Genomic DNA, 27,500 nt, shown 5'->3' with positions numbered 1-27,500 from the left:
CTAGTAGTAGTAGTAGTAGTAGTAGTAGTAGTGGTAGTAGTAGTAGTAGTAGTAGAGGTAGTAGTAGTAGTAGTAGTAGTAGTAGTAGTAGTTGTAGTAGTGAGAAATCGTAAATACTACCTCTACCACTACAATTACTACTACTACTACTACTACTACTACTACTACTACTACTAATACTACTACTACTACTTGTACTACTACTACTACTACATAGGCATGCTATTAAAGGTCGTGAACAGTTCCATCTGGTACAAACTTAGCTGTGTCACCTTGGTGGATCCCTGTCAAAGTGTCTTCTGAATTGTCTTTGCACTTCTTTGACATTTTCGTGCCTCCAGTAACACTTTATGACAGATGTTCTTCCTTCACAGCTTACTCTTACTTCTGACATTATTATTTTGCCCAACTGTTTCTGAAAAAAAAAAATCAGTGAATTATAGCTAGTCAAACAGTAAGTATATTTTTGGGTGACTCTCTCTCTGTCTCTCTCTCTCTCTCTCTCTCTCTCTCTCTCTCTCTCTCTCTCTCTCTCTCTCTCTCTCTCTCTCTCTCTCTCTCTCTCTCTGTCTGTCTCTCTGTTTATACAGACAGATACAGATAGATAGATGTACACAGGTACAGACTTGTGCTTGTGGAGTATAAATGTAAGAGCATGAAGCACAGTGTGTCTCTCCCCACAGGCACCTCCCGCCTCACGCCTTGCTTCCTCCCGTCTCCCAGAGTCTACACACCTGCACTCTTGAGGTGAGTACACTTACTCTTTTCTTTCCTGGTAATTGTTTTCACTGTGTTTTCTATTGCACACACTCAGAAAGTAGAAAATGAGGCACTAACGAGGCAAGACTATATACAACAAACACTAAACACAATAATAATAATAAAAATATTAATAATAATAATAATAATAATAATAATAATAATAATAATTATGATAATAAATGGTTTATTAATAAGGCAGTTTACAAACTGAAAATGTACAGAGGGGGTGGGAAAATACTTAACATTAATCCTGGAGCTAAGCCTAATCTAAAAGCGAAATACTGTTGATTGATGGCTCGCACCAGGTGGGAATCGCGCTGAGTCTGTCCCGGTCCGTGCGCGGCGCCTTTAGGGGCGTTATCTTGTTGTGGTGTCTAGAGGCACGGACCAGGTGAGGTGCGTCAGGCAGAAGCATGTGTCTGAGGCGTGGATGATGCAGAAGTCCCCTTCCAAACTTCTCCAGAGCCTCTCGGTGCCTGGTGGATAGTCTGGACGTCTGAACAGACTCAGGGTGGTCAGGGCTTCATCACAGGTGGTGTAGGCAGGGACAAAGATGACCCTGAACGCCCTCTTCTGCACTCTCTTCAGCTGGAGCTGTTGAGTGTGTGTGAGGGAGGAGGACCACGCTGGGGAGGCGTACATGAGTTTGGGGAGGATGAAGGTGAGGCACACTCCCCTTAACTCGTCTGTCAGTGTCCCCAGCGACCTGAGTCTGCGCATCATGTACAGCTTGTAGGTAGTGGATCTTACGGTGCTGGCGACATGCTGCTTCCAGATCAGCTGGTCGTCCGCCGTGACTCCGAGAAGCACATCCAGAGGCACATCGGACCACCTGGAGGGGGTGAGGGCCGACTGTGAGCTGGAGAGAGGGCAGTGGTACAGAGGAGGTACAGAAATGCATCACCACAGTTTCGCTGTGGTAGATGGTCATCCTGCTCTCCTCCGTCCATGTCTGCAGTCGCTCCAAAATGACTTGGAGTAGCGAGTAGTCCGTGTTCCTGTTGGAGACTGGGACGCCCACGGTGCAGTCGTGCACATACTTCCAGCCATGGGGGTGTCAGTGAGGGCGTCGTTAATGAGGAGGAGGAAGCATAGTGGGCTCACCTTGGTTCCCTGGGGGACCCCACATGTCAGCTGTTGGATATTAGAGACAGAGCCCTGATAGCGAACGGCCTGACGCCTCCCTGAGAGGGCGTTGGCTAGCCACGCTACCAGGTTGGGAGGGAGACCAAGACTTATTGCCTTGCTGAAGACAACAAAGTGATCAACAAGATCAAAGGCTTTTTGAAGTCCACTAAGGCAACAGCTAGAGAGGTGTTTCGCTTGTCCAGGTGGCTGTGGATGAAGTCAAGGAAGCTGGTCAGGTAATGGGAGGTGGGGGTGGCTTTAATATTTCCAAACTGTCTGATATCCACGGTATAACAAGTTTTGGTGTAGGCCCAGTCATACACAAAATCTTCACAAATAAAGCTAGGGATGGGGGTGATAGAGACTGGCCTGAGGTCACCGAGGGACTGTGCACTGGAAGCTTTGCGGATGGGAGAGACGTAAGACGTCTTCCAGTCCGCGGGGCAAGAGTGTTGGGAAAGAGAGGCGTTTATTATGGGGTTAGCGGTGTTGCTGGCTCTTCCCATATGGGAAGGTCAGTGGGTGTGGTGGATCTTGGTATCTTTAAGTATCCTTGGTATCTTGGTATCTTGGTATCTTTAAGTATCTTCTTAAAATAATCTATCGCCTGGACAGTGGGGGGAGGGGAGGGGGCGGGAAGATGGGCAGGAAGTGGAGTGGTGTGGAGGGGAGGGCAGGTGTGACAGATAGCGGCAAAGTGGTCGTTCATCTCCTGAGCCGCGAGATTAGCAGGAAGGTGTGAGGTGCAAGGAAGAGATGAAGTGTGCTTTTGTAGGCCACACAAAGCTTTGCTGCTAGCGAACCACTGTCTGTTGTTGGCCTGCTTGAAGTGGTGTATCTTGTCCGGGTAATAGCTTGACTTGGCAGCCTTAATCTCCCTGATCCCTCTGTTTCTTAGCTTCCTGTATAGGTCCGGGCAGGAGTGGAACGACCACGTCCGCTGATGCATGAGTCTTTTAATGCGGGGCGTCATGCAGGGGACATCAGATGTGTGCACTGTGACGCTCTCGGCTGGGAAGTAGCGGTGGAAAGCTTCTGTGGTGGTCGCGACGTAATTGTGCCATTTTGAGTGGACGTCCTCGACATCCAGCACCACGGTCCACGGGTGTTGTGTCACCCACTGCCCAAACTCCCTCATGGCTGAGTCAGGCATGGGGCGGTTTGTCTTGGTGACAGTTGGCCGGGGGGTCGAGGTGGTGGGTGTGGGTGTCCACAGTATGGAGAGGTGGGTGCTCCGTCCCAGCACGGAGGAGTCGCCCTATTCACGTGACACTGGAGAGTCAAGATCAACGGAGCGACATCTTGCGAGTGGCGAAGAACTTGAAGGATACAGGAAGAGACTTTGAACGGATTTACGTGAAGAAGGACGTTCATCCGGCGGCGAGGAGAGAAGTGACAAGACTGAGGACCCGAGAAGATGAGGAGAAGCAGAAACCAGACAACCAGGGAGTGGAAATTACGTATGACTGGCTGCGGCGAGTATTGCTGCGTGTTGTGTTGTGACTGAGAGGTATTTCCTAAATTTTGGCATGGAAAGAATTGGAATGGACAATTGAAAATATGTGCTTGTAATATCTGTGGTGTGAAAAATGAGCTCCAAAGCCCTGAAGTGATAAATGTTGCTTTAGAATTTGACATGATATGGATCACTGAAATTAAGTAACGTTAATTAGTAGCTTGCTTGGTTTTGATTTATATATGAATAAAAGTAAACAAAATAGTCGGAGAGGAGGAATTATGATGTTGGTGAAGTGTGCGTTGGTGCCATATATCACATGTGCCAACATTGCAGCAGAAGGACAAACATGGGTCGAGCTGTCCTGCTGCCCTGGGATGAGGCTTGGCGCCATGTATATCCCACCGGTCGACTCGCCCTACCACGACCCGGCGCTGCTGTGGGAGGGGCAGGTGACCGACTGTGACGGTGCCATAGTGGTCGCTGACTTGAACGCACGTGTGGGTTGCCTACCAAGTAGAAATATAAACGGAAAGAGATGTGAATATAATGGTGTGAAAGATCTTATAAGTAATTGCATGGGCCGGACAATACCCAACATGTGTGAAGAGAAAGAAATGGTAGTTGCTAACCATTTGAAATATGACGGAAAGCAGCGAGGAGGGAATTTATCTTTTAGGCGTAATGATCGCTGGACATCGGAAATCGACCTGTGTTTATCGACCTGTGTTTAGTTAAGTATAGCAGTTTGAATGTCCTGAAAGACTTATGTACACGCCAAGTTATGTCGTGCTCAGATCATGCGCCACTCACTCTAACAATTAACACTGACGTTTTTAAATGAGTAATGCCATCACGGCTACTTGAGCGCGCCAGTAACTTGGGTCGGACGCTCACACACAGTCCCTAGCTGCACCACTAATATCGCGACAGGCCTGCACCATGACAAAGTGGATATAGAAGCGTTCGTGACGAGGATGGCGCTGTGTGAGCCGCCAACCCTGGGCGTGGTGAATGAGGAAAGTGTGCAGGACGTGGTTAAGCAAAGCTGCAGGGAAGTTAATGGAATAGCAAAGGAGTGTAAAAAGACGAATGTTGCGCGTGAGGGAAGTGTAGACCTAAGAAGGAAAAGACTCATGGAGGAAAATGACTGTGGGAAAATTTGGAAAGCAATTAACTGGAAAGATGAAATTAGTAGTAATGAAGGCAGTACCCAGCCTACTGAGAGTCAATTTAAGATTTTTTTTGAGGAATTGTTGAACCCAGTGATGGAGGAAGTTGGAGAGGTAAACTTTGAGCAGGCACCAAGTATTCCCATTGTGGATGATCCTTTCACGTTTAGAGAGGTGGAAACAGCTGTGAGAGGGATGAATAAAAAGAAAAGTTTTGTTGGAATAAGTCCTGCCCTATTAATGAACTTACCTATGAACTGGTTGATGTTTTTTCTTACAATGTTCAATGTAATTTTTGATAGTTTGTGTTTCCCACTAGCCTGGTGCTATAGTAAGTTAAGTGTATTATTTAAGTGTGGTGATCGCATGCTTTGTGATAACTACAGAGGTGTTAGTATAATGGACACCCTAGCTAAACTCTATGACACACTTATTATCAATAGATTGAAAATGTGGATGGATGTGGACAATTGTCAAGCAGGAGCAATGGAGGGAAGAGGATGCCTAGAGCAGATATTTACACTGAGATTATTGTGTGATTATGTAAAATACAAGAAATTGAAGTTATATGTATTATTTATAGACTATCGTAAAGCATACGATAAAGTACCGAGGTCCAGGCTGATAGAATGCTTAAGATCAATAGGATGTGGAAGAAGGATGTTAAAAGCAATTTATGTTATGTATCGCTGCACACGTAACGTGCTTAAGAGTGCCACGGTGGAGTCGTCAGTGGGAGTAAGGCAAGGCTCACCTTCCAGCTGTCTAATGTTTGTGATTTACATTAACCAGATGATTCGTATGCTGAAGGAACAAATAGCAACTAACAGCTACTTGGGCGCACTGCACACAACATCTCGGGATATGTGCATCAGGAAACTCAGAGTTGTCATCGATTATTGCAATGATTATGGAATTGTTCCTAATGAGGACTAAATTATTTTTTTTTGTTTGAAATATCACTCGTTGTGATAAAGTTCCATTAAAGATCGAGGAACACGTTATTAAGTACTGTGACAGATACAAGTTTTTAAGGGCCTGGTTTACCGACAGCGGTTGTATGAAGGACGTGGTGTCACTACACGAGGCAAAGTGTCAGTCAGTCGTCAACAAATTTTCTATAATTCGTGCCTCGAACCTTATTATGCATCCTTATTATAAACGACTTGTTTTTGACGCGGCTGTGTTGGTTGAACTGAGATACAGCTGCAAGACGTGGCTGACAGACAGCTGTGTGTCACTCACCAGTCAGTACAATAAACTTATGAAATGTCTCCTAGACGTGACAAATAACACAAGCTCAAACTTATGTCATGTTGAATCGCGAATTAAGCCAGTTTACCATACTGTCTGTGCCCGACGGAAACGTTTCTTGGAGAGGAAGCTGACTCTATCTACTCGACAGAAGTGAACCATTTCATGTTGTATTTAGTTGATGCAGAGAAGCTAACACCCCTGGTTATAAGTTTATCCAGAGCGCCATACAGTATGATAATCATATAAATCCTCTTGACAGAATAATTAATTTAATTACCAATAAGCCACAAGACGCAACAAAGTATCACACATATAAAACAATATTGAATTCTAGTCTTGGTGTCCATAATATTTATTCAGATGACACAATGTCCCTGATTTTACACGTTTGGCGTTTACTAGAATTCGACTGATGTCTCATGACTTAAAGATCGAGACCGGCCGTTGGAGTCGCATCTCGCGGGACTTGCGCGTGTGTGCATGTGACGGGCAGGCAACACAGACTGACCAACATGTACTGCTGGAGTGCGTACTGACGAGACAGGTCAGCCAAAAATATATGATAAGCAAACAAAATTTAGACGAGTTATTTAAAGAAACAGAAGACGTAAATGTTTTGTGTAGGTACGTGTGTGAAGTGTTGAATAGTTATAGGACCTAAAAATAAAACAATACTTAATTAGAACTACTTGTTGCATTAATATTGGTCAAATTGTGTTAGACGTTATGCTGAGTTATGTATCTATGTTAGTTATAGCATTACTGCTAGTAAGTGCTTGCTAATGCTGGTTACTTTGCATCGCCTAATTCTTAAACAATACTTAGGTGAAAGTGTTGTTATTTATGTTTGTAAATATATGATTCTTTATTTGGACCACTGGCAAATTTTGTACCTTTCACTTTACTGTATGAATAATTTCTTTGGTCAGTAAAAGTAACTAACTATCACGTTGGGCGGCGGGTGACCGGACCCTCGCATACGACGCAGGAGGTAGTTGCGTTCGTACGTTTGCACGGCAGCACACATTATCCTTTATGTGTCGACACGCACTCGCTAAATGTGTTCACAAGTACAACAATCTCACCAGGGCGAGCCTAAAACTAAAAACTAAGAGTTGAAAACTGAAAAAACCGAGGTCACTATCAATAGGGGGCGGGGAAGGCAGGAAGGCCAACATGCTGGCCGAGGCTGCTCTAGAGAGCTTAAGGTCACACGTCCTTCCCGTGTGAGGTGTGTGTGTGTGTGTGTGTGCGTGTGTGTGGGAGATTACTCATTTCATAATGGGGATTCTAGCGTGAGAAAAGTAAAAAAGCCTATTAGATTTACAAATGTTGACGAAACGGTATTTCTGCATAACGTTCAGCTATTAGATGTCCCAATGATAATGAACAATATGAATGATGATATCAGTAATGTGACAGATATAGTATATCAATGTGCTCGTAGTAGTGGTAAGCGTGAAGCCTGCGTACAGGATGAAAACACTACTTTAGAGAGGTGGGAAACACTGGTTGAGAACAAAGATGATCTGCAACTCTGGAGGGCTATAAATTGGAAGGGAGAAGTTGGTGGTGAAAATAATTCAAATGTGTGCCCATCTGATGATGATTTGAAAGATTATTTTGAAAGTAAGTTTAACCCTCTCGACAATGTGAAACTTACTGAATGTGACTTTTCCACCGATGTGTCTATACCCCTGTTAGATGACCCTATTGACCCATTAGAAATACAACAACAAGTGAAGCAATTGAAACCAGACAAAGCTTCAGGTCCTGATGGCGTATCACCCGGTATTGTTAAATTATTGCCAGTACAATGGATTATGTATATGTGTGTTTTGTTTAATAATATATTATACTCTGGTAGTTACCCATTAGCCTGGACAAATGCAAAGTTAGTTCCAATTTTTAAGGGGAATAAGTATAATAAACAGTATTGCCAAGGTGTACGACATGGTGTTGTGTGCGAGACTGAGACAGTGGTTTAGACCTTTCAGGGAGCAAGCTGGTGCTCAGGAGAAGAGAGGGTGTGTGGAGAACACAGTGGCTCTCAGGTTGTTATGTGACATGGCTAGGAGGAGGAAATTAACTCTCTTTGTAACATTCATTGACTTTTCCCAGGCCTATGACAGAATACCTAGACATAAATTATTTTATTATGTGTTACGAAGATTGGGATGTGGCTGAGCTATGTTATGTGCACTTATTGCTATGTATACTGTGACAGAAAGCTTGGTCGGAACAGCGGTGGTCTTAATAACTCTAGGTGTGAGGCAAGGATCATCCACCTCATGTTTACTTTTTATCATCTTGGTTAATGACCTTATAAGACTAATTAAAGAAGGGTGTGGACATGATGGATTTTTACAATGGCTACATATACTTGTACTAATGGACGACACGGTGCTATTATCGACGACGAGGGCAAATATGATGAGAAAGGTGTCTTTGTTACAAGATTACTGTACAGAATATGGCATGAAAGTTAACCAATCCAAGACAAAGTTTTTTGTGATAAGCGGCAGTGAGAGGGATCGTGAACCTTTGGTGGTGGGCGACTTGGTGGTGGAACATTGTGACACATATGCGTGTTTAGGGTCACCGTTTACCAGCGATGGTTCAACCACCTCTGCCGTCAAAGTCCATGCTAATAATAGGATGTCACATGTGTTAAAGTTTGTGCCTTTTGTCACAAAAAATAATGATATTGCGTTTGTGATAAAGAAGCGTGTATTTTGATGCAGCTCTCATGTTATCACTAATTTATGGATGTGAATCTTGGATAGGGGCTGATCTGAAAACGATGGTGAAGTTGTACAATTGGTGTCTAAAAAGATTATTAGGAGTGAGAAAACTAACGTGTAATGACATTTGCTACGTGGAGCCAGGGTATCCACCTTTCAAGGACTTAATCAGGCACAGACAACACAAAATTTTATATAGTATGTGGCATGAGAGGTCAGGATATGATGATCCATTAGCCTTCACAATTAGGATAAAAGTGAAGTCTAACACTCCAACCAGTCGGACCGTCAGAGAGATGACCAACACGAATGTACCGGACCTGAGCTTGGTAATGAAGAAATTAAAAGATGACATGGTAAACAGTAACTCCTCAAGACGCACAACATATAAGGATATTAACCCAGATTTATTGGTACACCGTATATATACAGTTAAGCACGCAGGAAATGATATTCATAGAGTATCATTCACACAGCTTCGAGTAAGTGGGCATAGTTTAGCGTGTGAGACTGGCAGGTGGAATCAAAGAAACAGAGGTCGACTGGAAGTGAATGAGAGGCTGTGTGTGTGTGTGGAGGGTTACAAACAGATAGATATGTAATGCAAGATTGTCAGTTAACACAGCAACTTAGGGATCAATACCAGTTCTCCACTTTAGAACAATTGTTTGGGGATCAGTTTACGCCAGAGATCATGTGTAAGATTGTTCATAACATTTTGACCATATATTAAAGAAGTAATAAATCATACTTGATTCTAATAGGTTTCACACGACTGTGGGATTAGTGAGGATTCGATAATTATGGTAGTGCGTAGATGTCATGAATATGATTGTTTATATATATTTTATAAACAAGGGTCCTAAGAATAGATATTTCTCCAGTGTTTGTGTTTAGCTCGTTTATTTTGTAATAATAGACTTCTAGTAACTAATAGACGATTGACTACAGTTAGGAAGTGATGATAATTTAACATTATCTTGTAGATTATGTAATACTATTATGTACAATCCATTGGTATTACCTGTTTGCTGTGGTACATAAAATATCTATATCTATCTATTTATCTATCTATCTCAGTGTGTGTGTGTATGTATGTGTGTGTGTATGTTTGTGTGTGTGTGTGTGTGTGTGTGTGTGTGTGTGTGTGTGTGTGTGTGTGTGTGTGTGTGTGTGTGTGTGTGTGTGTGTGTTTGTGGGCGGCCAGAAGCCGCTACTGGCTTAAGTGGGACGGGAAGGAGTGGATGTCAGGTGGTGGGGAGAGAGGTGGGGGTGGAGAGAAGAGGCATCACGTACTGACACAACAAGATGGCGTCTGTCTGAGAAGGTGGCAAGTGTAGTTTCCCGGGCCAGCGGCATGATGGGACTAACAAAACACCAGCAGGAGGTCTTTCTGTACACAACATGCACGTGTACACAACACACGTGTGGCTGTACACCTGGCGGCTACTCAACACACCTGGTACACTACTGGTAGCACACTTCAGGGAGGGCTTGGCCAATCCTGGCTATCTTGACCACCACTAAGTCTTTCAGGAGGAACACAATGCGATACACACGCGCACCACACAAGATACGCCGCCACACTGGCTGCAGACTGAGCGGCGTCCCTTTGGCTCAGTGTTTCCAGGCCGTTCGGTACTTGAGCGACACACAAAGGTCTACCTAATATACAGGGACTTGTTCAACCAACGAACACACTCATATCCACAAAAAAAATAAATAAAATAAATAAAATAAATAAATAAAAAAAATAAGTAAAAATAATCAAATAATTAAATTAGATTAAATTATTAAAATTACTATTGCTTCTACACTTACTACTGCTATGACTACTACTACTACTACTACTACTACTACTGTGTGTGTGTGTGTGTGTGTGTGTGTGTGTGTGTGTGTGTGTGTGTGTGTGTGTGTGTGTGTGTGTGTGTGTGTGTGTGTGTGTGTGTTTGTGTGTGTGTATCATATTACTGATAGCAATCATAGCAACAATATAACAGCAAGAACTACTACTACTAATATTACTACTAATACAATTTCTAATATAAATACTACTACTACTGCAGCTGTTTTTGCAACAATTCTTAGGCATTATTATTAATATTCACATAGTAGTAGTAGTAGTAGTAGTAGTAGTAGAGGTAGTAGTAATAGTAGTAGTAGTAGTAGTAGTAGTAGTAGTAGTAGTAGTAGTAGTAGTAGTAGTAGTAGTAGTAGTAGCAGTAGTGAGAAATCGTGAACACTACCTCTACCACTACAATTACTACTACTACTACTACTACTACATAGGCATGCTATTAAAGGTCGTGAACAGTTCCATCTGGTACAAACTTAGCTGTGTCACCTTGGTGGATCCCTGTCAAAGTGTCTTCTGAATTGTCTTTGCACTTCTTTGACATTTTCGTGCCTCCAGTAACACTTTATGACAGATGTTCTTCCTTCACAGCTTACTCTTACTTCTGTCATTATTATTTTGCCCAACTGTTTCTGAAAAAAAAAAAAAATCAGTGAATTATAGTCAGTCAAACAGTGAGTATATTTTTGGATGACTCTCTCTCTCTCTCTCTCTCTCTCTCTCTCTCTCTCTCTCTCTCTCTCTCTCTCTCTCTCTCTCTGTCTGTCTGTCTCTCTGTTTATACAGATAGATACAGATAGATAGATGTACACAGGTACAGACTTGTGCTTGTGGAGTATAAATGTAAGAGCATGAAGCACAGTGTGTCTCTCCCCACAGGCACCTCCCGCCTCACGCCTTGCTTCCTCCCGTCTCCCAGAGTCTACACACCTGCACTCTTGAGGTGAGTACACTTACTCTTTTCTTTCCTGGTAATTGTTTTCACTGTGTTTTCTATTGCACACACTCAGAAAGTAGAAAATCAGGCACTAACGAGGCAAGACTATATACCACAAACACTAAACACAATAATAATAATAAAAATAATAATAATAATAATAATAATAATAATAATAATAATAATAATAATTATGATAATAAATGGTTTATTAATAAGGCAATTTACAAACTGAAAATGTACAGAGGGGGTGGGAAAATACTTAACATTAATCCTGAAGCTAAGCCTAATCTAAAAGCGAAATACTGTTGATTGATGGCTCGCACCATGGTGGGAATCGCGCTGAGTCTGTCCCGGTCCGTGCGCGGCGCCTTTAGGGGCGTTATCTTGTTGTGGTGTCTAGAGGCACGGACCAGGTGAGGTGCGTCAGGCAGAAGCATGTGTCTGAGGCGTGGATGATGCAGAAGTCCCCTTCCAAACTTCTCCAGAGCCTCTCGGTGCCTGGTGGATAGTCTGGACGTCTGAACAGACTCAGGGTGGTCAGGGCTTCATCACAGGTGGTGTAGGCAGGGACAAAGATGACCCTGAACGCCCTCTTCTGCACTCTCTTCAGCTGGAGCTGTTGAGTGTGTGTGAGGGAGGAGGACCACGCTGGGGAGGCGTACATGAGTTTGGGGAGGATGAAGGTGAGGCACACTCCCCTTAACTCGTCTGTCAGTGTCCCCAGCGACCTGAGTCTGCGCATCATGTACAGCTTGTAGGTAGCGGATCTTACGGTGCTGGCGACATGCTGCTTCCAGATCAGCTGGTCGTCCACCGTGACTCCGAGAAGCACATCCAGAGGCACATCGGACCACCTGGAGGGGGTGAGGGCCGACTGTGAGCTGGAGAGAGGGCAGTGGTACAGAGGAGGTACAGAAATGCATCACCACAGTTTCGCTGTTGTAGATGGTCATCCTGCTCTCCTCCGTCCATGTCTGCAGTCGCTCCAAAATGACTTGCAGTGGTGAGTAGTCCGTGTTCCTGTCGGAGACTGGGACGCCCACGGTGCAGTCGTGCACATACTTCCAGCCATGGGGGTGTCAGTGAGGGCGTCGTTAATGAGGAGGAGGAAGCATAGTGGGCTCATCTTGGTCCCCTGGGGGACCCCACATGTCAGCTGTTGGATATTAGAGACAGAGCCCTGATAGCGAACGGCTTGACGCCTCCCTGAGAGGGTGTTGGCTAGCCACGCTACCAGGTTGGGAGGGAGACCAAGACTTATTGCCTTGCTGAAGACAACAAAGTGATCAACAAGATCAAAGGCTTTTTGAAGTCCAGAAAGGCAACAGCTAGAGAGGTGTTTCGCTTGTCCAGGTGGCTGTGGATGAAGTCAAGGAAGCTGGTCAGGTAATGGGAGGTGGGGGTGGCTTTAATATTTCCAAACTGTCTGATATCCACGGTATAACAAGTTTTGGTGTAGGCCCAGTCATACACAAAATCTTCACAAATAAAGCTAGGGATGGGGGTGATAGAGACTGGCCTGAGGTCACCGAGGGACTGTGCACTGGAAGCTTTGCGGATGGGAGAGACGTAAGACGTCTTCCAGTCCGCAGGGCAAGAGTGTTGGGAAAGAGAGGCGTTTATTATGGGGCATAGCGGTGTTGCTGGCTCTTCCCATATGGGAAGGTCAGTGGGTGTGGTGGATCTTGGTATCTTTAAGTATCCTTGGTATCTTGGTATCTTGGTATCTTTAAGTATCCTCTTAAAAACATCTATCGCCTGGACAGTGGGGGGAGGGGAGGGGGCGGGAAGATGGGCAGGAAGTGGAGTGGTGTGGAGGGGAGGGCAGGTGTGACAGATAGCGGCAAAGTGGTCGTTCATCTCCTGAGCCGCGAGATTAGCAGGAAGGTGTGAGGTGCAAGGAAGAGATGAAGTGTGCTTTTGTAGGCCACACAAAGCTTTGCTGCTAGCGAACCACTGTCTGTTGTTGGCCTGCTTGAAGTGGTGTATCTTGTCCGGGTAATAGCTTGACTTGGCAGCCTTAATCTCCCTGATCTCTCTGTTTCTTAGCTTCCTGTATAGGTCCGGGCAGGAGTGGAACGACCACGTCCGCTGATGCATGAGTCTTTTAATGCAGGGCGTCATGCAGGGGACATCAGATGTGTTTACTGTGACGCTCTCGGCTGGGAAGTAGCGGTGGAAGGCTTCTGTGGTGGTCGCGACGTAATTGTGCCATTTTGAGTGGACGTCCTCCACATCCAGCACCTCGGTCCACGGGTGTTGTGTCACCCACTGCCCAAACTCCCTCATGGCTGAGTCAGACATGGGGCGGTTGGTCTTGGTGACAGCTGGCCGGGGGGTCGAGGTGGTGGGTGTGGGTGTCCACAGTATGGAGAGGTGGGTGTTTTGTCCCAGCACGGAGGAGTCGCCCTATTCACGTGACACTGGAGAGTCAAGATCAACGGAGCGACATCTTGCGAGTGGCGAAGAACTTGAAGGATACAGGAAGAGACTTTGAACGGATTTACGTGAAGAAGGACGTTCATCCGGCGGCGAGGAGAGAAGTGACAAGACTGAGGACCCGAGAAGATGAGGAGAAGCAGAAACCAGACAACCAGGGAGTGGAAATTACGTATGACTGGCGGCGGCGAGTATTGCTGCGTGTTGTGTTGTGACTGATAGGTATTTCCCAAATTTTGGCATGGAAAGAATTGGAATGGACAATTGAAAATATGTGCTTGTAATATCTGTGGTGTGAAAAATAAGCTCCAAAGCCCTGAAGTGATAAATGTTGCTTTAGAATTTGACATGATATGGATCACTGAAATTAAGTAACGTTAATTAGTAGCTTGCTTGGTTTTGATTTATATATGAATAAAAGTAAACAAAATAGTCGGAGAGGAGGAATTATGATGTTGGTGAAGTGTGCGTTGGTGCCATATATCACATGTGCCAACATTGCAGCAGAAGGACAAACATGGGTCGAGCTGTCCTGCTGCCCTGGGATGAGGCTTGGCGCCATGTATATCCCACCGGTCGACTCGCCCTACCACGACCCGGCGCTGCTGTGGGAGGGGCAGGTGACCGACTGTGACGGTGCCATAGTGGTCGCTGACTTGAACGCACGTGTGGGTTGCCTACCAAGTAGAAATATAAACGGAAAGAGATGTGAATATAATGGTGTGAAAGATCTTATAAGTAATTCCATGGGCCGGACAATACCCAACATGTGTGAAGAGAAAGAAATGGTAGTTGCTAATCATTTGAAATATGACGGAAAGCAGCGAGGAGGGAATATATCTTTTAGGCGTAATGATCGCTGGACATCGGAAATCGACCTGTGTTTATCGACCTGTGTTTAGTTAAGTATAGCAGTTTGAATGTCCTGAAAGACTTATGTACACGCCAAGTTATGTCGTGCTCAGATCATGCGCCACTCACTCTAACAATTAACACTGACGTTTTTAAATGAGTAATGCCATCACGGCTACTTGAGCGCGCCAGTAACTTGGGTCGGACGCTGACACACAGTCCCTAGCTGCACCACTAATATCGCGACAGGCCTGCACCATGACAAAGTGGATATAGAAGCGTTCGTGACGAGGATGGCGCTGTGTGAGCCGCCAACCCTGGGCGTGGTGAATGAGGAAAGTGTGAAGGACGTGGTTAAGGAAAGCTGCAGGGAAGTTAAAGGAATAGCAAAGGAGTGTAAAAAGTCGAATGTCACGCGTGAGGGAAGTGTAGACCTAAAAGAGTCATGGAGGAAAATGACTGTGATAAAATTTGGAAAGCAATTAACTGGAAAGGTGAAATTAGAAGTAAAGAAGGCAGTACCCAGCCTACTGAGAGTCAGTTTAAGATTCATTTTGAGGAATTATTGAATCCAGTGATGGAGGAAGTTGGAGAGGTAAACTTTGAGCAGGCACCAAGTATTCCCATTGTGGATGATCCTTTCACGTTTAGAGAGGTGGAAACAGCTGTGAGAGGGATGAATAAAAAGAAAAGTTTTGTTGGAATAAGTCCTGCCCTATTAATGAACTTACCTATGAACTGGTTGATGTTTTTTCTTACAATGTTCAATGTAATTTTTGATAGTTTGTGTTTCCCACTAGCCTGGTGCTATAGTAAGTTAAGTGTATTATTTAAGTGTGGTGATCGCATGCTTTGTGATAACTACAGAGGTGTTAGTATAATGGACACCCTAGCTAAACTCTATGACACACTTATTATCAATAGATTGAAAATGTGGATGGATGTGGACAATTGTCAAGCAGGAGCAATGGAGGGAAGAGGATGCCTAGAGCAGATATTTACACTGAGATTATTGTGTGATTATGTAAAATACAAGAAATTGAAGTTATATGTATTATTTATAGACTATCGTAAAGCATACGATAAAGTACCGAGGTCCAGGCTGATAGAATGCTTAAGATCAATAGGATGTGGAAGAAGGATGTTAAAAGCAATTTATGTTATGTATCGCTGCACACGTAACGTGCTTAAGAGTGCCACGGTGGAGTCGTCAGTGGGAGTAAGGCAAGGCTCACCTTCCAGCTGTCTAATGTTTGTGATTTACATTAACCAGATGATTCGTATGCTGAAGGAACAAATAGCAACTAACAGCTACTTGGGCGCACTGCACACAACATCTCGGGATATGTGCATCAGGAAACTCAGAGTTGTCATCGATTATTGCAATGATTATGGAATTGTTCCTAATGAGGACTAAATTATTTTTTTTGTTTGAAATATCACTCGTTGTGATAAAGTTCCATTAAAGATCGAGGGACACGTTATTAAGTACTGTGACAGATACAAGTTTTTAAGGGCCTGGTTTACCGACAGCGGTTGTATGAAGGACGTGGTGTCACTACACGAGGCAAAGTGTCAGTCAGTCGTCAACAAATTTTCTATAATTCGTGCCTCGAACCCTGATATGCCTCAGTGTTATAAGCGACTTGTTTTTGACGCGGCTGTGTTGGCTGAACTGAGATACAGCTGCAAGACGTGGCTGACAGACGGCTGTGTGTCACTCACCAGTCAGTACAATAAACTTATGAAATGTCTCCTGGACGTGACAAATAACACAAGCTCAAACTTATGTCATGTTGAATCGAGAATTAAGCCAGTTTACCATACTGTCTGTGCCCGACGGAAACGTTTCTTGGAGAGGAAGCTGACTCTATCTACTCGACAGAAGTGAACCATTTCATGTTGTATTTAGTTGATGCAGAGAAGCTAACACCCCTGGTTATAAGTTTATCCAGAGCGCCATACAGTATGATAATCATATAAATCCTCTTGACAGAATAATTAATTTAATTACCAATAAGCCACAAGACGCAACAAAGTATCACACATATAAAACAATATTGAATTCTAGTCTTGGTGTCCATAATATTTATTCAGATGACACAATGTCCCTGATTTTACACATTTGGCGTTTGTAAGAATTCGACTGATGTCTTATGTAGGTACGTGTGTGAAGTGTTGATTAGTTATAGGACCTAAAAAGAAAACAATACTTAATTAGAACTACTTGTTGCATTAATATTGTTCAAATTGTGTTAGACGTTATGCTGAGTTATGTATCTATGTTAGTTATAGCATTACTGCTAGTAAGTGTTTGCTAATGCTGGTTACTTTGCATCGCCTAATTCTTAAACAATACTTAGGTGAAAGTGTTGTTATTTATGTTTGTAAATGTATGATTCTTTATTTGGACCACTGGCAAATTTTGTACCTTTCACTTTAATGTATGAATAATTTCTTTGGTCAGTAAAAGTAACTAACTATCACGTTGGGCGGCGGGTGACCGGACCCTCGCATACGACGCAGGAGGTAGTTGCGTTCGTACGTTTGCACGGCAGCACACATTATCCTTTATGTGTCGACACGCACTCGCTAAATGTGTTCACAAGTACAACAATCTCACCAGGGCGAGCCTAAAACTAAAAACTAAGAGTTGAAAACTGAAAAAACCGAGGTCACTATCAATAGGGGGCGGGGAAGGCAGGAAGGCCAACATGCTGGCCGAGGCTGCTCTAGAGCGCCTAAGGTCACACGTTCTTTCCTTTCCCATGTGTGTGTCTGTGTGTGTGTGTGTGTGTGTTATAATAGGACAAGTGGCATTAAAAAGCAGGTAATTTAGCGACAAGCATTGCACGACAACATTACTGCGGTGATTAAAAGTACTCCAGTAAAATACTACATGGCATCACACAAGCCAGGCAGGAGGGGAGCGAGGCCTAGCGAGATTGAAAACAGCTGACTGACTGACAAGCGGCAGAGAGAGAGAGAGAGAGAGAGAGAGAGAGAGAGAGAGAGAGAGAGAGAGAGAGAGAGAGAGAGAGAGAGAGAGAGAGAGAGAGAGAGAGAGCACTATACAATTTTTTGTTTGTTATTTCCGTGAATAAATTACGGTGCCCATGAATAGTATTGCTGTAATCCTACACACACACACACACACACACACACACACACACACACACACACACACACTGATAACAAAAAATAATAAAAAATATGAATAAAGGAAAGATGGTAAAGCAGACACTGAGGGTTGCAAGTAAGTAGTAGTAGTAGTAGTAGCAGTAGTAGTAGTAGTAGTAGTAGTAGTAGTAGTAGTAGTAGTAATAGTAGTAGTAATAGTACTAGTAGTAATAGAAGCAGTAGTAACAGTAGTCGTAATAATAATTATAGTAGTAGTAGTAGTAATAGTAGTAGTATTCATAATAATACAAAAAGTAGTCGTAATAATAATATTCGTAGTAATACTTGTACAAGTAGTAGTAATAACAGTAATCATAATAATAGTAGTAGTAGTAGTAGAGTAGTAGTAGTAGTAGTAATAGTCGAAGTAGTAGTATTATTAGTAGAAGTAGTAGTAGTAGTAGTAGTAGTAGTAGTAGTCGTAGTAGTAGTATTATTAGTAGAAGTAGTAGTAGTAGTAGTAGTAGTAGTAGAACTAATATTAGTATCAGTAGCAGTAAAAGAAGTAGAACGACTATTAGTAGTAGTAGTTTTTTTTTTTTTTATGTAGGAGTGACACTGGCCAAGGGCAACAAAAATCTAATAAAAAAAAATCCCCACTGAAATGGCAGTCCCATCAAAAGGTCAAAGTAGTGGTCAAAAATTGATAAATAAGTGTCTTCAAACCTCCCTCTTGGAGGAATTCAAGTCATAGGAAGGTGGAAATATAGAAGCTGGCAGGGAGTTCCAGAGTTTACCAGAGAAAGGGATGAATGATTGAGAATACTGGTTAACTCTTGCGTTAGAGAGGTGGACAGAATAGGGGTGAGAGAAAAAAGAAAGTCTTTGCAGCGAGGCCGTGGAAGGAGGGGAGGCATGCAGTTAGCAACATCAGAAGAGCAGTTAGTATGAAAATAGCGGTAGAAGACAGCTAGATATGCAACATTGCGGCGGTGAGAGAGAGGCTGAAGACACTCAGTTAGAGGAGAGGAGTTGATGAGACGAAAAGCTTTTGATTCCACCCTGTCTAGAAGAGCAGTATGAGTGGAACCTCCCCAGTCATGTGAAGCATATTCCATACACGGACGGATAAGGCCCTTGTACAGAGTTAGCAGCTGGAGAGGTGAGAAAAACATGCGGAGACGTCTAAGAACACCTAACTTCATAGAAGCTGTTTTAGCTAGAGATGATATGTGAAGTTTCCAGTTCAGATTATAAGTAAAGGACAGACCGAGGATGTTCAGTGTATAAGAAGGGGACAGTTGAGTGTCATTGAAGAAGAGCGGATAGTTGTCTGGAAGTTGTGTCGAGTTGATAGATGGAGGAATTGAGTTTTTGAGGCATTGAACAATACCAAGTTTGCCCTGCCCCAATCAGAAATTTTACAAAGATCAGAAGTCAAGCATTCTGTGGCTTCCCTGTGTGATATGTTTACCTCCTGAAGGGTTGGACGTCTATGATAAAACGTGGAAAAGTGCAGGGTGGTATCATCACCGTACGAGTGGATAGGACAAGAAGTTTGGTTTAGAAGATCATTAATGAATAATAAGAAGGGAGGTGACAGGAGAGAACCCTGAAGAACACCACTGTTAATAGATTTAATAGAAGAACAGTGACCGTCTACCACAGCAGTAATAGAACGGTCAGAAAGGAAACTTGAGATGAAGTTACAGAGAGAAGGATAGAAGCCGTAGGAGGGTAGTTTGGAATTAAAAGCTTTGTGCCAGACTCTATCAAAAGCTTTTGATATGTCCAAGGCAACAGCAAAAGTTTCACCAAAATCTCTAAAAGAGGATGACCAAGACTCAGTAAGGAATGTCAGAAGATCACCAGTAGAGCGGCCTTGACGGAACCCATACTGGCGATCAGATACAAGGTTGTGAAGTGATAGATGTTTAAGAATCTTCCTGTTGAGGATAGATTCAAAAACTTTAGATAGGCACGAAATTAAACCAATAGGACGGTAGTTTGAGGGATTAGAACGGTTACCCTTTTTAGGAACAGGTTGAATGCAGGCAAACTTCCAGCAAGAAGGAAAGGTAGATGTTGACAGACAGAGCTGAAAGAGTTTGACTAGGCAAGGTGCAAGCACGGAGGCACAGTTCCGGAAAACAATAGGAGAGACCCCATCAGGTCCATAAGCCTTCCGAGGGTTTAGGCCAGCGAGGGCATGGAAAACATCATTGCGAAGAATTTTAATACGTGGCATGAAGTAGTCAGAGGGTGGAGGAGAGGGAGGAACAAGCCCAGAATCGTCTAAGGTAGAATTTTTAGCAAAGGTTTGAGCGAAGAGTTCCGCTTTAGAAAAATAAGTGATAGCAGTGGTGCCATCTGATTGAAATAGAGGAGGGAAAGAAGAAGTAGCAAAGTTATTGGAAATATTTTTGGCTAAATAACAGAAATCACGGGGGAATTAGATCTTGAAAGGTTTTGACATTTTCTGTGAATGAGGGATTTTTTGGCTAGTTGGAGAACAGACTTGGTATGGTTCCGGGCAGAAATATAAAGTGCATGAGATTCTGGTGATGGAAGGCTTAAGTACCTTTTGTGGGCCACCTCTCTATCATGTATAGCACGAGAACAAGCTGTGTTAAACCAAGGTTTAGAAGGTTTAGGACGAGAAAAAGAGTGAGGAATGTACGCCTCCATGCCAGACACTATCACCTCTGTTATGCGCTCAGCACACAAAGACGGGTCTCTGACACGGAAGCAGTAGTCATTCCAAGGAAAATCAGCAAAATACCTCCTCAGGTCCCCCCAACTAGCAGAGGCAAAACGCCAGAGGCACCTTCGCTTAGGGGGATCCTGAGGAGGGATTGGAGCGATAGGACAAGATAAAGATATGAGATTGTGATCGGAGGAGTGCAATGGAGAAGAAAGGGTGACAGCATAACCAAAAGGATTAGAGGTCAGGAAAAGGTCAAGAATGTTGGGAGTATCTCCAAGACGGTCAGGAATACGAGTAGGGTGTCGCACCAATTGCTCTAGGTCATGGAGGATAGCAAAGTTGTAGGCTAGTTCACCAGGATGGTCAGTGAAGAAAGAGGAAAGCCAAAGCTGGTGGTGAACATTGAAGTCTCCAAGAATGGAGATCTCTGCAAAAGGGAAGAGAGTCAGAATGTGCTCCACTTTGGAAGTTAAGTAGTCAAAGAATTTCTTATAATCAAAGGAGTTACGAGAGAGGTATACAGCACAGATAAATTTAGTATGAGAATGACTCTGTAGTCGTAGCCAGATGGTGGAAAACTCGGAAGATATAAGAGCGTGGGCACGAGAGCAGGTTAAGTCATTGTGCACATAAACGCACCATCCAGCTTTGGATCGAAAATGAGGATAGAGAAAGTAGGAGGGAACAGAAAAGGGGCTACTGTCAGTTGCCTCAGACACCTGAGTTTCAGTGAGGAAAAGGAAAAGGAAAAGAAGATGAGGTTTAGAAGAGGAGAGGTGGTGTTCTACAGATTGAAAATTAGATCTTAGACCGCGAATGTTGCACAAGTTAATGAAGAAAAAGTTGAGGGGCGTGTCAAGACACTTAGGGTCGTCGATAGAAAGGCAGTCCGACCTGGGGACATTTATGGTCCCCTCCCCAGATGGGGACTCCGAGGCTGGAATAGGAGTTGCCATGATGATTTTAAAATTTTAGAGTGAAGGGTGTGTGTGTTATTAGGTGCTTGTAGTTTTGTGTGGAGGAAGAGAGTTGTCTTTAGAGGGCAGGCTGTGACTGCCCCCTTGTGTTGTGAGACACAAAGGGAAACGTTCAGTGAGGTCACAGCTGAGTTTAATGATAAGTTCACAGCACCCCCTGAACAGTGCTGCACACCTCACTGGGAGTAATTATCGTTTCGGCAGGTAGTAACAGTTAACAGAAGTAAGCATAGTAAAAGACAGAGAGGGTTGCAAGGAACTAGTAGTAGTAGTAGTAGTAGTAGTAGTAGTAGTAATAGAAACAGTAGTAACAGTACTCGTGAAAGTAATTATAGTAGTAGTAGTAATAGTAGTAATATTCATAATAGTACTAAAAGTAGTCGTAATATTAATAGTCGTAGTAATACTAATAGAAGTAGTAGTAGTAACAGTAATCATAATAATAGTAGTAGTAGTAGTAGTAGAGTAGTAGTAATAGTAGTCGTAGTAGTAGTAGTAGTATTAGTAGTAGTAGTAGTAGTAGAGCTAATATTTGTATTAGTAGCAGTAGTAGAAGTAGAACGAGTACTAGTATAAGTAGTAATAGTAACAGAAGTAAGCATAGTAGCTGTAGTAATTATAGTAGTAGTAGAAGTAGTATGTAGTAGTAGTAGTAGTACTAGTAGTTGTAGTAGTAATAGTAGTAGTAGTAGTAGTATTAATAGTAGCAGCAGCAGTAGTAGTAATAGTAGTAGTAGCAGTAGTAATAATAGTAGTAACAGAATTGTAGTAGCACTAGTAATTGTAGTAGTAGTAATAGTAGTAGTACTAGTAGCAGTAGTAGTAGTAGCGGTAGAAGTAGCAGCAGTAGCAGTAGTAGTAGCAGCATTTATGTAGAGCGAGTGTGAGGTGCGGTTCACACCAGCCAGTCACTGTCACCGCCGTCCGTGACGTCATGAGTGGGGGGGAGGGAGCGAGGAGAGCACCTCGTGTGTGGGCGGCGGAAAGGGGAAAGGAGCGTGAGGCGGGTGGGGGCCGGAAGGAGTGGTTGGTGGGTGGGGGGCGGGAAGGGGCGGCTGGCAGGCGGGGAGTGGGAAGGAGTGGGTTGCTGGTAGGGGCCTGGCAGGAGTGGGTGGCGAATGGGTGTTTGGAAGGAGTGGGTTAAGGGAAGTGGGGGGAGGGAGGGGGAGAAGATAAGGACAGGAAGGCGTGCTGGCAGGTAGTGGCCCTGAAGGTGCTGCTGGCTTTTGGGCGGCCAGAAGCTGCTGCTGGAGGAAGTGGCACGGGAAGGAGTGGCTGGCGGGTGGTGGGGAGTGAGGTAGGGGTGGGGGGAGGAGGAATCACGGACTGACACAACAAGATGGCGTCTGTCTGAGAAGGTGGCAAGTGTAGTTTCCCGGGCCAGCGGCATGATGGGACTAACAAAACACCAGCAGGAGGTCTTTCTGTACACAACATGCACATGTACACAACACACGTGTGGCTGTACACCTGGCGGCTACTCAACACACCTGGTACACTACTGGTAGCACACTTCAGGGAGGGCTTGGCCAATCCTGGTTATCTTGACCACCACTAAGTCTTTGAGGAGGAACACAATGCGATACACACGCGCACCACACAAGATACGCCGCCACACTGGCTGCAGACTGAGCGGCGTCCCTTTGGCTCAGTGTTTCCAGGCCGTTCGGTACTTGAGCGACACACAAAGGTCTACCTAATATACAGGGACTTGTTCAACCAACGAACACACTCATATCCACAAAAAAAAAAAATAAATAAAATAAATAATATGAAATAAATAAATTAAATAAATAAAATTAATTAATAATGAAATTATACTAAATTATTAAAATTACTATTACTTCACTCTTACTACTACTATTACTACTACTAGTACTACTACTACTACTATTGTGTGTGTGTTATATTATTGATAGCAATCATAGTAACAATATAAGAACAAGAACTACTACTAGTACTATTATTACTACTATTACTACTACTATTATTACTACTACTATTACTAATATTAATGCTACTACTGCAGCTGTTTTAGCAACAATTCTTAAGGCAATAACATTAATATTCATATAGTCGTAGTAGCAGCAATAGTAGTAGTAGTAGTAGTAGTAGTAGTAGTAGTAGTAGTAGTAGTAGTAGTAGTAGTAGTAGTAGTAAAAGTAGTAGTAGTGAGAAATCGCGAATACTACCTCTACCACAACTACTACTACTTTTTCTACTACTACTACTACTACTACTACTACTACTACTACTACTACTACTACTACTACAACTACTACTACTACTACTACTACTATTACAACTACTACTACACACGCCTGCTTATGAAGGTCGTGAACAATTTCATCTGGTACAAACGTAGCTGTGATGCGAGCAATGGCGAGTCACCTTGGTGGATCCCTGTCAAAGTGTCTTCTGAATTGTCTTTGCACTTCTTTGACATTTTCGTGCCTCCAGTAACACTTTATGACAGATGTTCTTCCTTCACAGCTTACTCTTACTTCTGACATTACTATTTTGCCCAACTGTTTCTGAAAAAAAAATACATTCAATGAATTATAGCGAGTCAAACAGTGAGTACATTTTTGGATGACTCTCTCTCGTTCTCTCTCTCTCTCTCTCTCTCTCTCTCTCTCTCTCTCTGTCTGTCTGTCTGTCTGTCTCTCTGTTTATACAGATAGATACAGATAGATAGATGTACACAGGTACAGACTTGTGCTTGTGGAGTATAAATGTAAGAGCATGAAGCACAGTGTGTCTCTCCCCACAGGCACCTCCCGCCTCACGCCTTCCTCCCTCCCGTCTCCCTTCATTCATAAGTACTTCACATTATTATTAATACATCAAAATCTTGGACATAATGCAGTATTCAAATTGGCAGAAAATGTTTCTCACACGAGAAGTAACAACGTTAACCTTATTTGTGCAATACTGACAACAATATTATTCACAAACAGTGTGACAAGTTGGACCAAAACTGTTGTGAACAGTTTGCCTCTTGATAGACAAAGTTCTTCTTACAACTGATAAAATGTTCAAACAAACAACAGGTTAAAAAGTAACCACTTCATCAACAAAAGCTGTGATTTTGATGCTATTTATTGCAGTCATCAAAAGTAACCACTTCATCAACAAAAGCTGTGATTTTGATGCTATTTATTGCAGTCATCAAAAGTAACCACTTCATCAACAAAAGCTGTGATTTTGATGCTCTTTATTGCAGTCATCAAAAGTAACCACTTCATCAACAAAAGCTGTGATTTTGATGCTATTTATTGCAGTCATCAAAAGTAACCACTTCATCAACAAAAGCTGTGATTTTGATGCTATTTATTGCAGTCATCGCATTTGTTGTTGTTATTAGTATTATTGTTATCACTATCCTTGTTGTTATTGTTATTATCATCATTATTTTATTATTATTTAAGTTAGTGTGAGACACTTGTATTAGTGTTTAGCTTCTCTGTAGCGGCGAGGTACTGTCGCTGTACAGTACAGTTCATTATGTTGTTGTACATTATAATTTGTTTGCACTCCTGCCCTCTGCTCTACTGTACAATACACCGTCAGAGAGCCTCGGCTCACGTGACTGTGTATTGTACTCGTATGTACACCTTGAAATACTTTGTATTGTGCTCACCAATACAGGTTTGCTTACCTGCTTATTTACTTAACTACTTACTTACTGACTGACTGACTTACTTACTTACTTGCACACACACACACACACACACACACACACAGTCAAGTCTTGCCTCGTGTTGTCTTGTCAAATGGTTTGGCCACAACACACGTGCCATGCCGTGTGCCACAGTGTCTCTTACTCCCATCCACCTCTTTGTCTTGTCCCCACATCCCGGTGCTCACGCCGGCCACTTCAAGGCTCAACTCCCTCCCTCCCGCACTCAGCCTTGCAGGCCACGTCTCTCCTGCCCTGCTCCTCACTCGGGAAATTTCTTTGCAGGCTGCTGGCGAGAGGAACTGCCGTCCCAAGCCCTCCACCATGGCCGCCGCTCCGAAAGTTTGCGTCCGTCGCATTAAGCTTATCTGTCTCATGGAGAACGCAGGCAAGGACGTCTTGACCTTCGTGTTGAAGCGCGGCGCGCTGAACGCCCCCGCCACGCCGCCGGGCCAGTCCCTCACTGACTACCTTGACAACCTCCCTCAAGGCTCGACAGCCAACTATGGAAGGATGAGTAAAAAACAAAAGAAAGCAGCAGTGAACCACACCGACCGCCGCCAAGCACAACGCTTCCCTTTATGGGACAATTTTGACGTGACTTTGCTCTGCAAAGCAATAAAGCTGACGTGCGAAGGCCTGGCGAGAGATGGCGATCCCGAATGGGGGAACCAGAACACCCTGGAGGGATTGGTAACGAAAATCAAGGATGAGCGGAATGAACTCTTTCATGAAGTGAAATCTTTCAGCGAGGCAGAGTACCAGCACAAAGTCAACGAGTTAGAACACCTCTTTATCCGAGTCCTCGCCGCAGCCAAGACCAAATACTGCATTCCTGACGCAGAGGTGACACCCGTGCAGGACAACGCCCGGCAGGTCACTGATACCTTCAGAAAAACAGGAATGGAGAAAGAAATTTTAAAAGATTATTTCAGTATCATGCACCAAGAATTTCTGAGAGACAGTCAGACCCACCTCAAAACATCCTATGATCGAGTGCAAACCTTTGATCCTCTGTCCTTCCTTACCAACTCCCCAAAACACCACCATCACATCCAGGACATTTTCTGCAAGATGTCCCTCGTGGAAGGAAGAGGACACCTCCAACAGAGGCGAGACATCGACACTTGCGACGTGCTGACGGTGACGCGCCGCGCGGGACAGAATCCACAGCCGTCCACATCCTCATCGGCCACGCCGCCCACGCACGGCGCCAAGCCACAGCTCATCCTGATCAGGGGCGTGGCAGGAAGCGGCAAAACGACCCTGCTCACCTTCCTTGTCTCAGAGTGGCTTCAGGAGCCCGGCGCCTGCACCATCAAACACCTGGACGAGTACGACATCGTGGTGCGTGTCTTGTGCCGCGATAATGAAGGCCCATCTCTCCAGAACTTCCTCAAAGTGATCCTCCCAAACCATTTTGCTGTGATGGACGAACACCTCATCCCCCTCCTACAACAAAGCAAAGTTCTCTTCCTGATTGACGGCCTGGACGAACTGTCGCCAGGCACTCCATCACACAGCCTTGTGAAGGACATCCTCTACATATCGAAATACTCGCCAGGCTTCACACTCGTCTGCACATCGCGTCCCGAAACAGTGCAAGACTTCCTGGCCAAATTACCTGATGGTTATGAGGTGTGGGACATGGAGATGAAAAGTGTTAGCCATGAACAAAGAATTCATTTTGTCATGAAGCATTACAACAGCTTCCCAGACAAGGGGGACAAAGACCCTGAGAGGCTTGAGTACCTCATGAAACACATTGGCTGGAAGGATTACCTCGGCCTGCCATTAAATCTATTGTTCGTGGCAACACTTTTCTACATCGATCAAGACAAGATCAAGATCACCACCACCCAGACCAGCCTGTACGTCACCATTCGAGACTGGTGCATAGAAAAACTGCAGGGCAGACTCACAGATGATCCACGAGACACAAAGACCCGCGAGGTCCACATCTACAAGGTATTGGAAGACCTATATGACGTGTCTATGCAGGCTATTCTAGAAGCCCGACTCAATCTGTCAAAACAGGAAGAGCAGAAGCTAATTTGTTCCTGTCATGAGAAAGGATTACCCAGCAAGGAAGTCATCCCAGCGTTTTTCAATCTTCAAGAAACCAGTGACAGGCTGGGGCATCATCAGACGTACGCAGCCCCACACAAGAGCCTACAGGAATTCTACGGTGCATCAGCAATCGTCCACAAGCTGGTGGAGGGCTCACACTCAGAAAACATACGACGCATGCTTCACGACCCGCCGCGCCAACAGCTCCGGAACTTGAGGAACCTGCTCCAGTACGTGGCATGTCTCTTCTGCCACCCACAAACACCACGTCGAGTTTCAGACATACGACGCATGCTTCACTTCCCGCCGCCAGAACAGCTCCGGAACTTGAGGAACCTG

At 44.0% G+C, this 27,500-nt stretch overlaps 1 protein-coding gene across 2 annotated transcripts in view; it reads left to right on the top strand.

The window, feature by feature from the left end:
• Positions 1-27,500, top strand: part of LOC135096682 (uncharacterized) — a 51,539-nt gene that overhangs the window by 22,522 nt on the left and 1,517 nt on the right. For both annotated transcript variants that reach the window (XM_063998395.1, XM_063998394.1), the window contains exons 3-5: positions 684-747; positions 11,254-11,317; positions 25,377-27,500. The exon at positions 25,377-27,500 is cut by the window's right edge and continues 63 nt beyond it. In XM_063998395.1, coding sequence (XP_063854465.1) covers positions 25,416-27,500 — 2,085 coding nt within the window. In that variant the 5' untranslated portion in view covers positions 684-747; positions 11,254-11,317; positions 25,377-25,415. The remainder of the gene's footprint in view (positions 1-683; positions 748-11,253; positions 11,318-25,376) is intronic.

The sequence above is a fragment of the Scylla paramamosain genome, unplaced genomic scaffold (genome assembly GCF_035594125.1).
Source record: "Scylla paramamosain isolate STU-SP2022 unplaced genomic scaffold, ASM3559412v1 Contig5, whole genome shotgun sequence".
Classification (NCBI taxonomy): Eukaryota; Metazoa; Arthropoda; class Malacostraca; order Decapoda; family Portunidae; genus Scylla; species Scylla paramamosain.
Note: the sequence above shows the minus strand (reverse complement) of the source record. Positions and strands in the feature narration are given on the sequence as shown.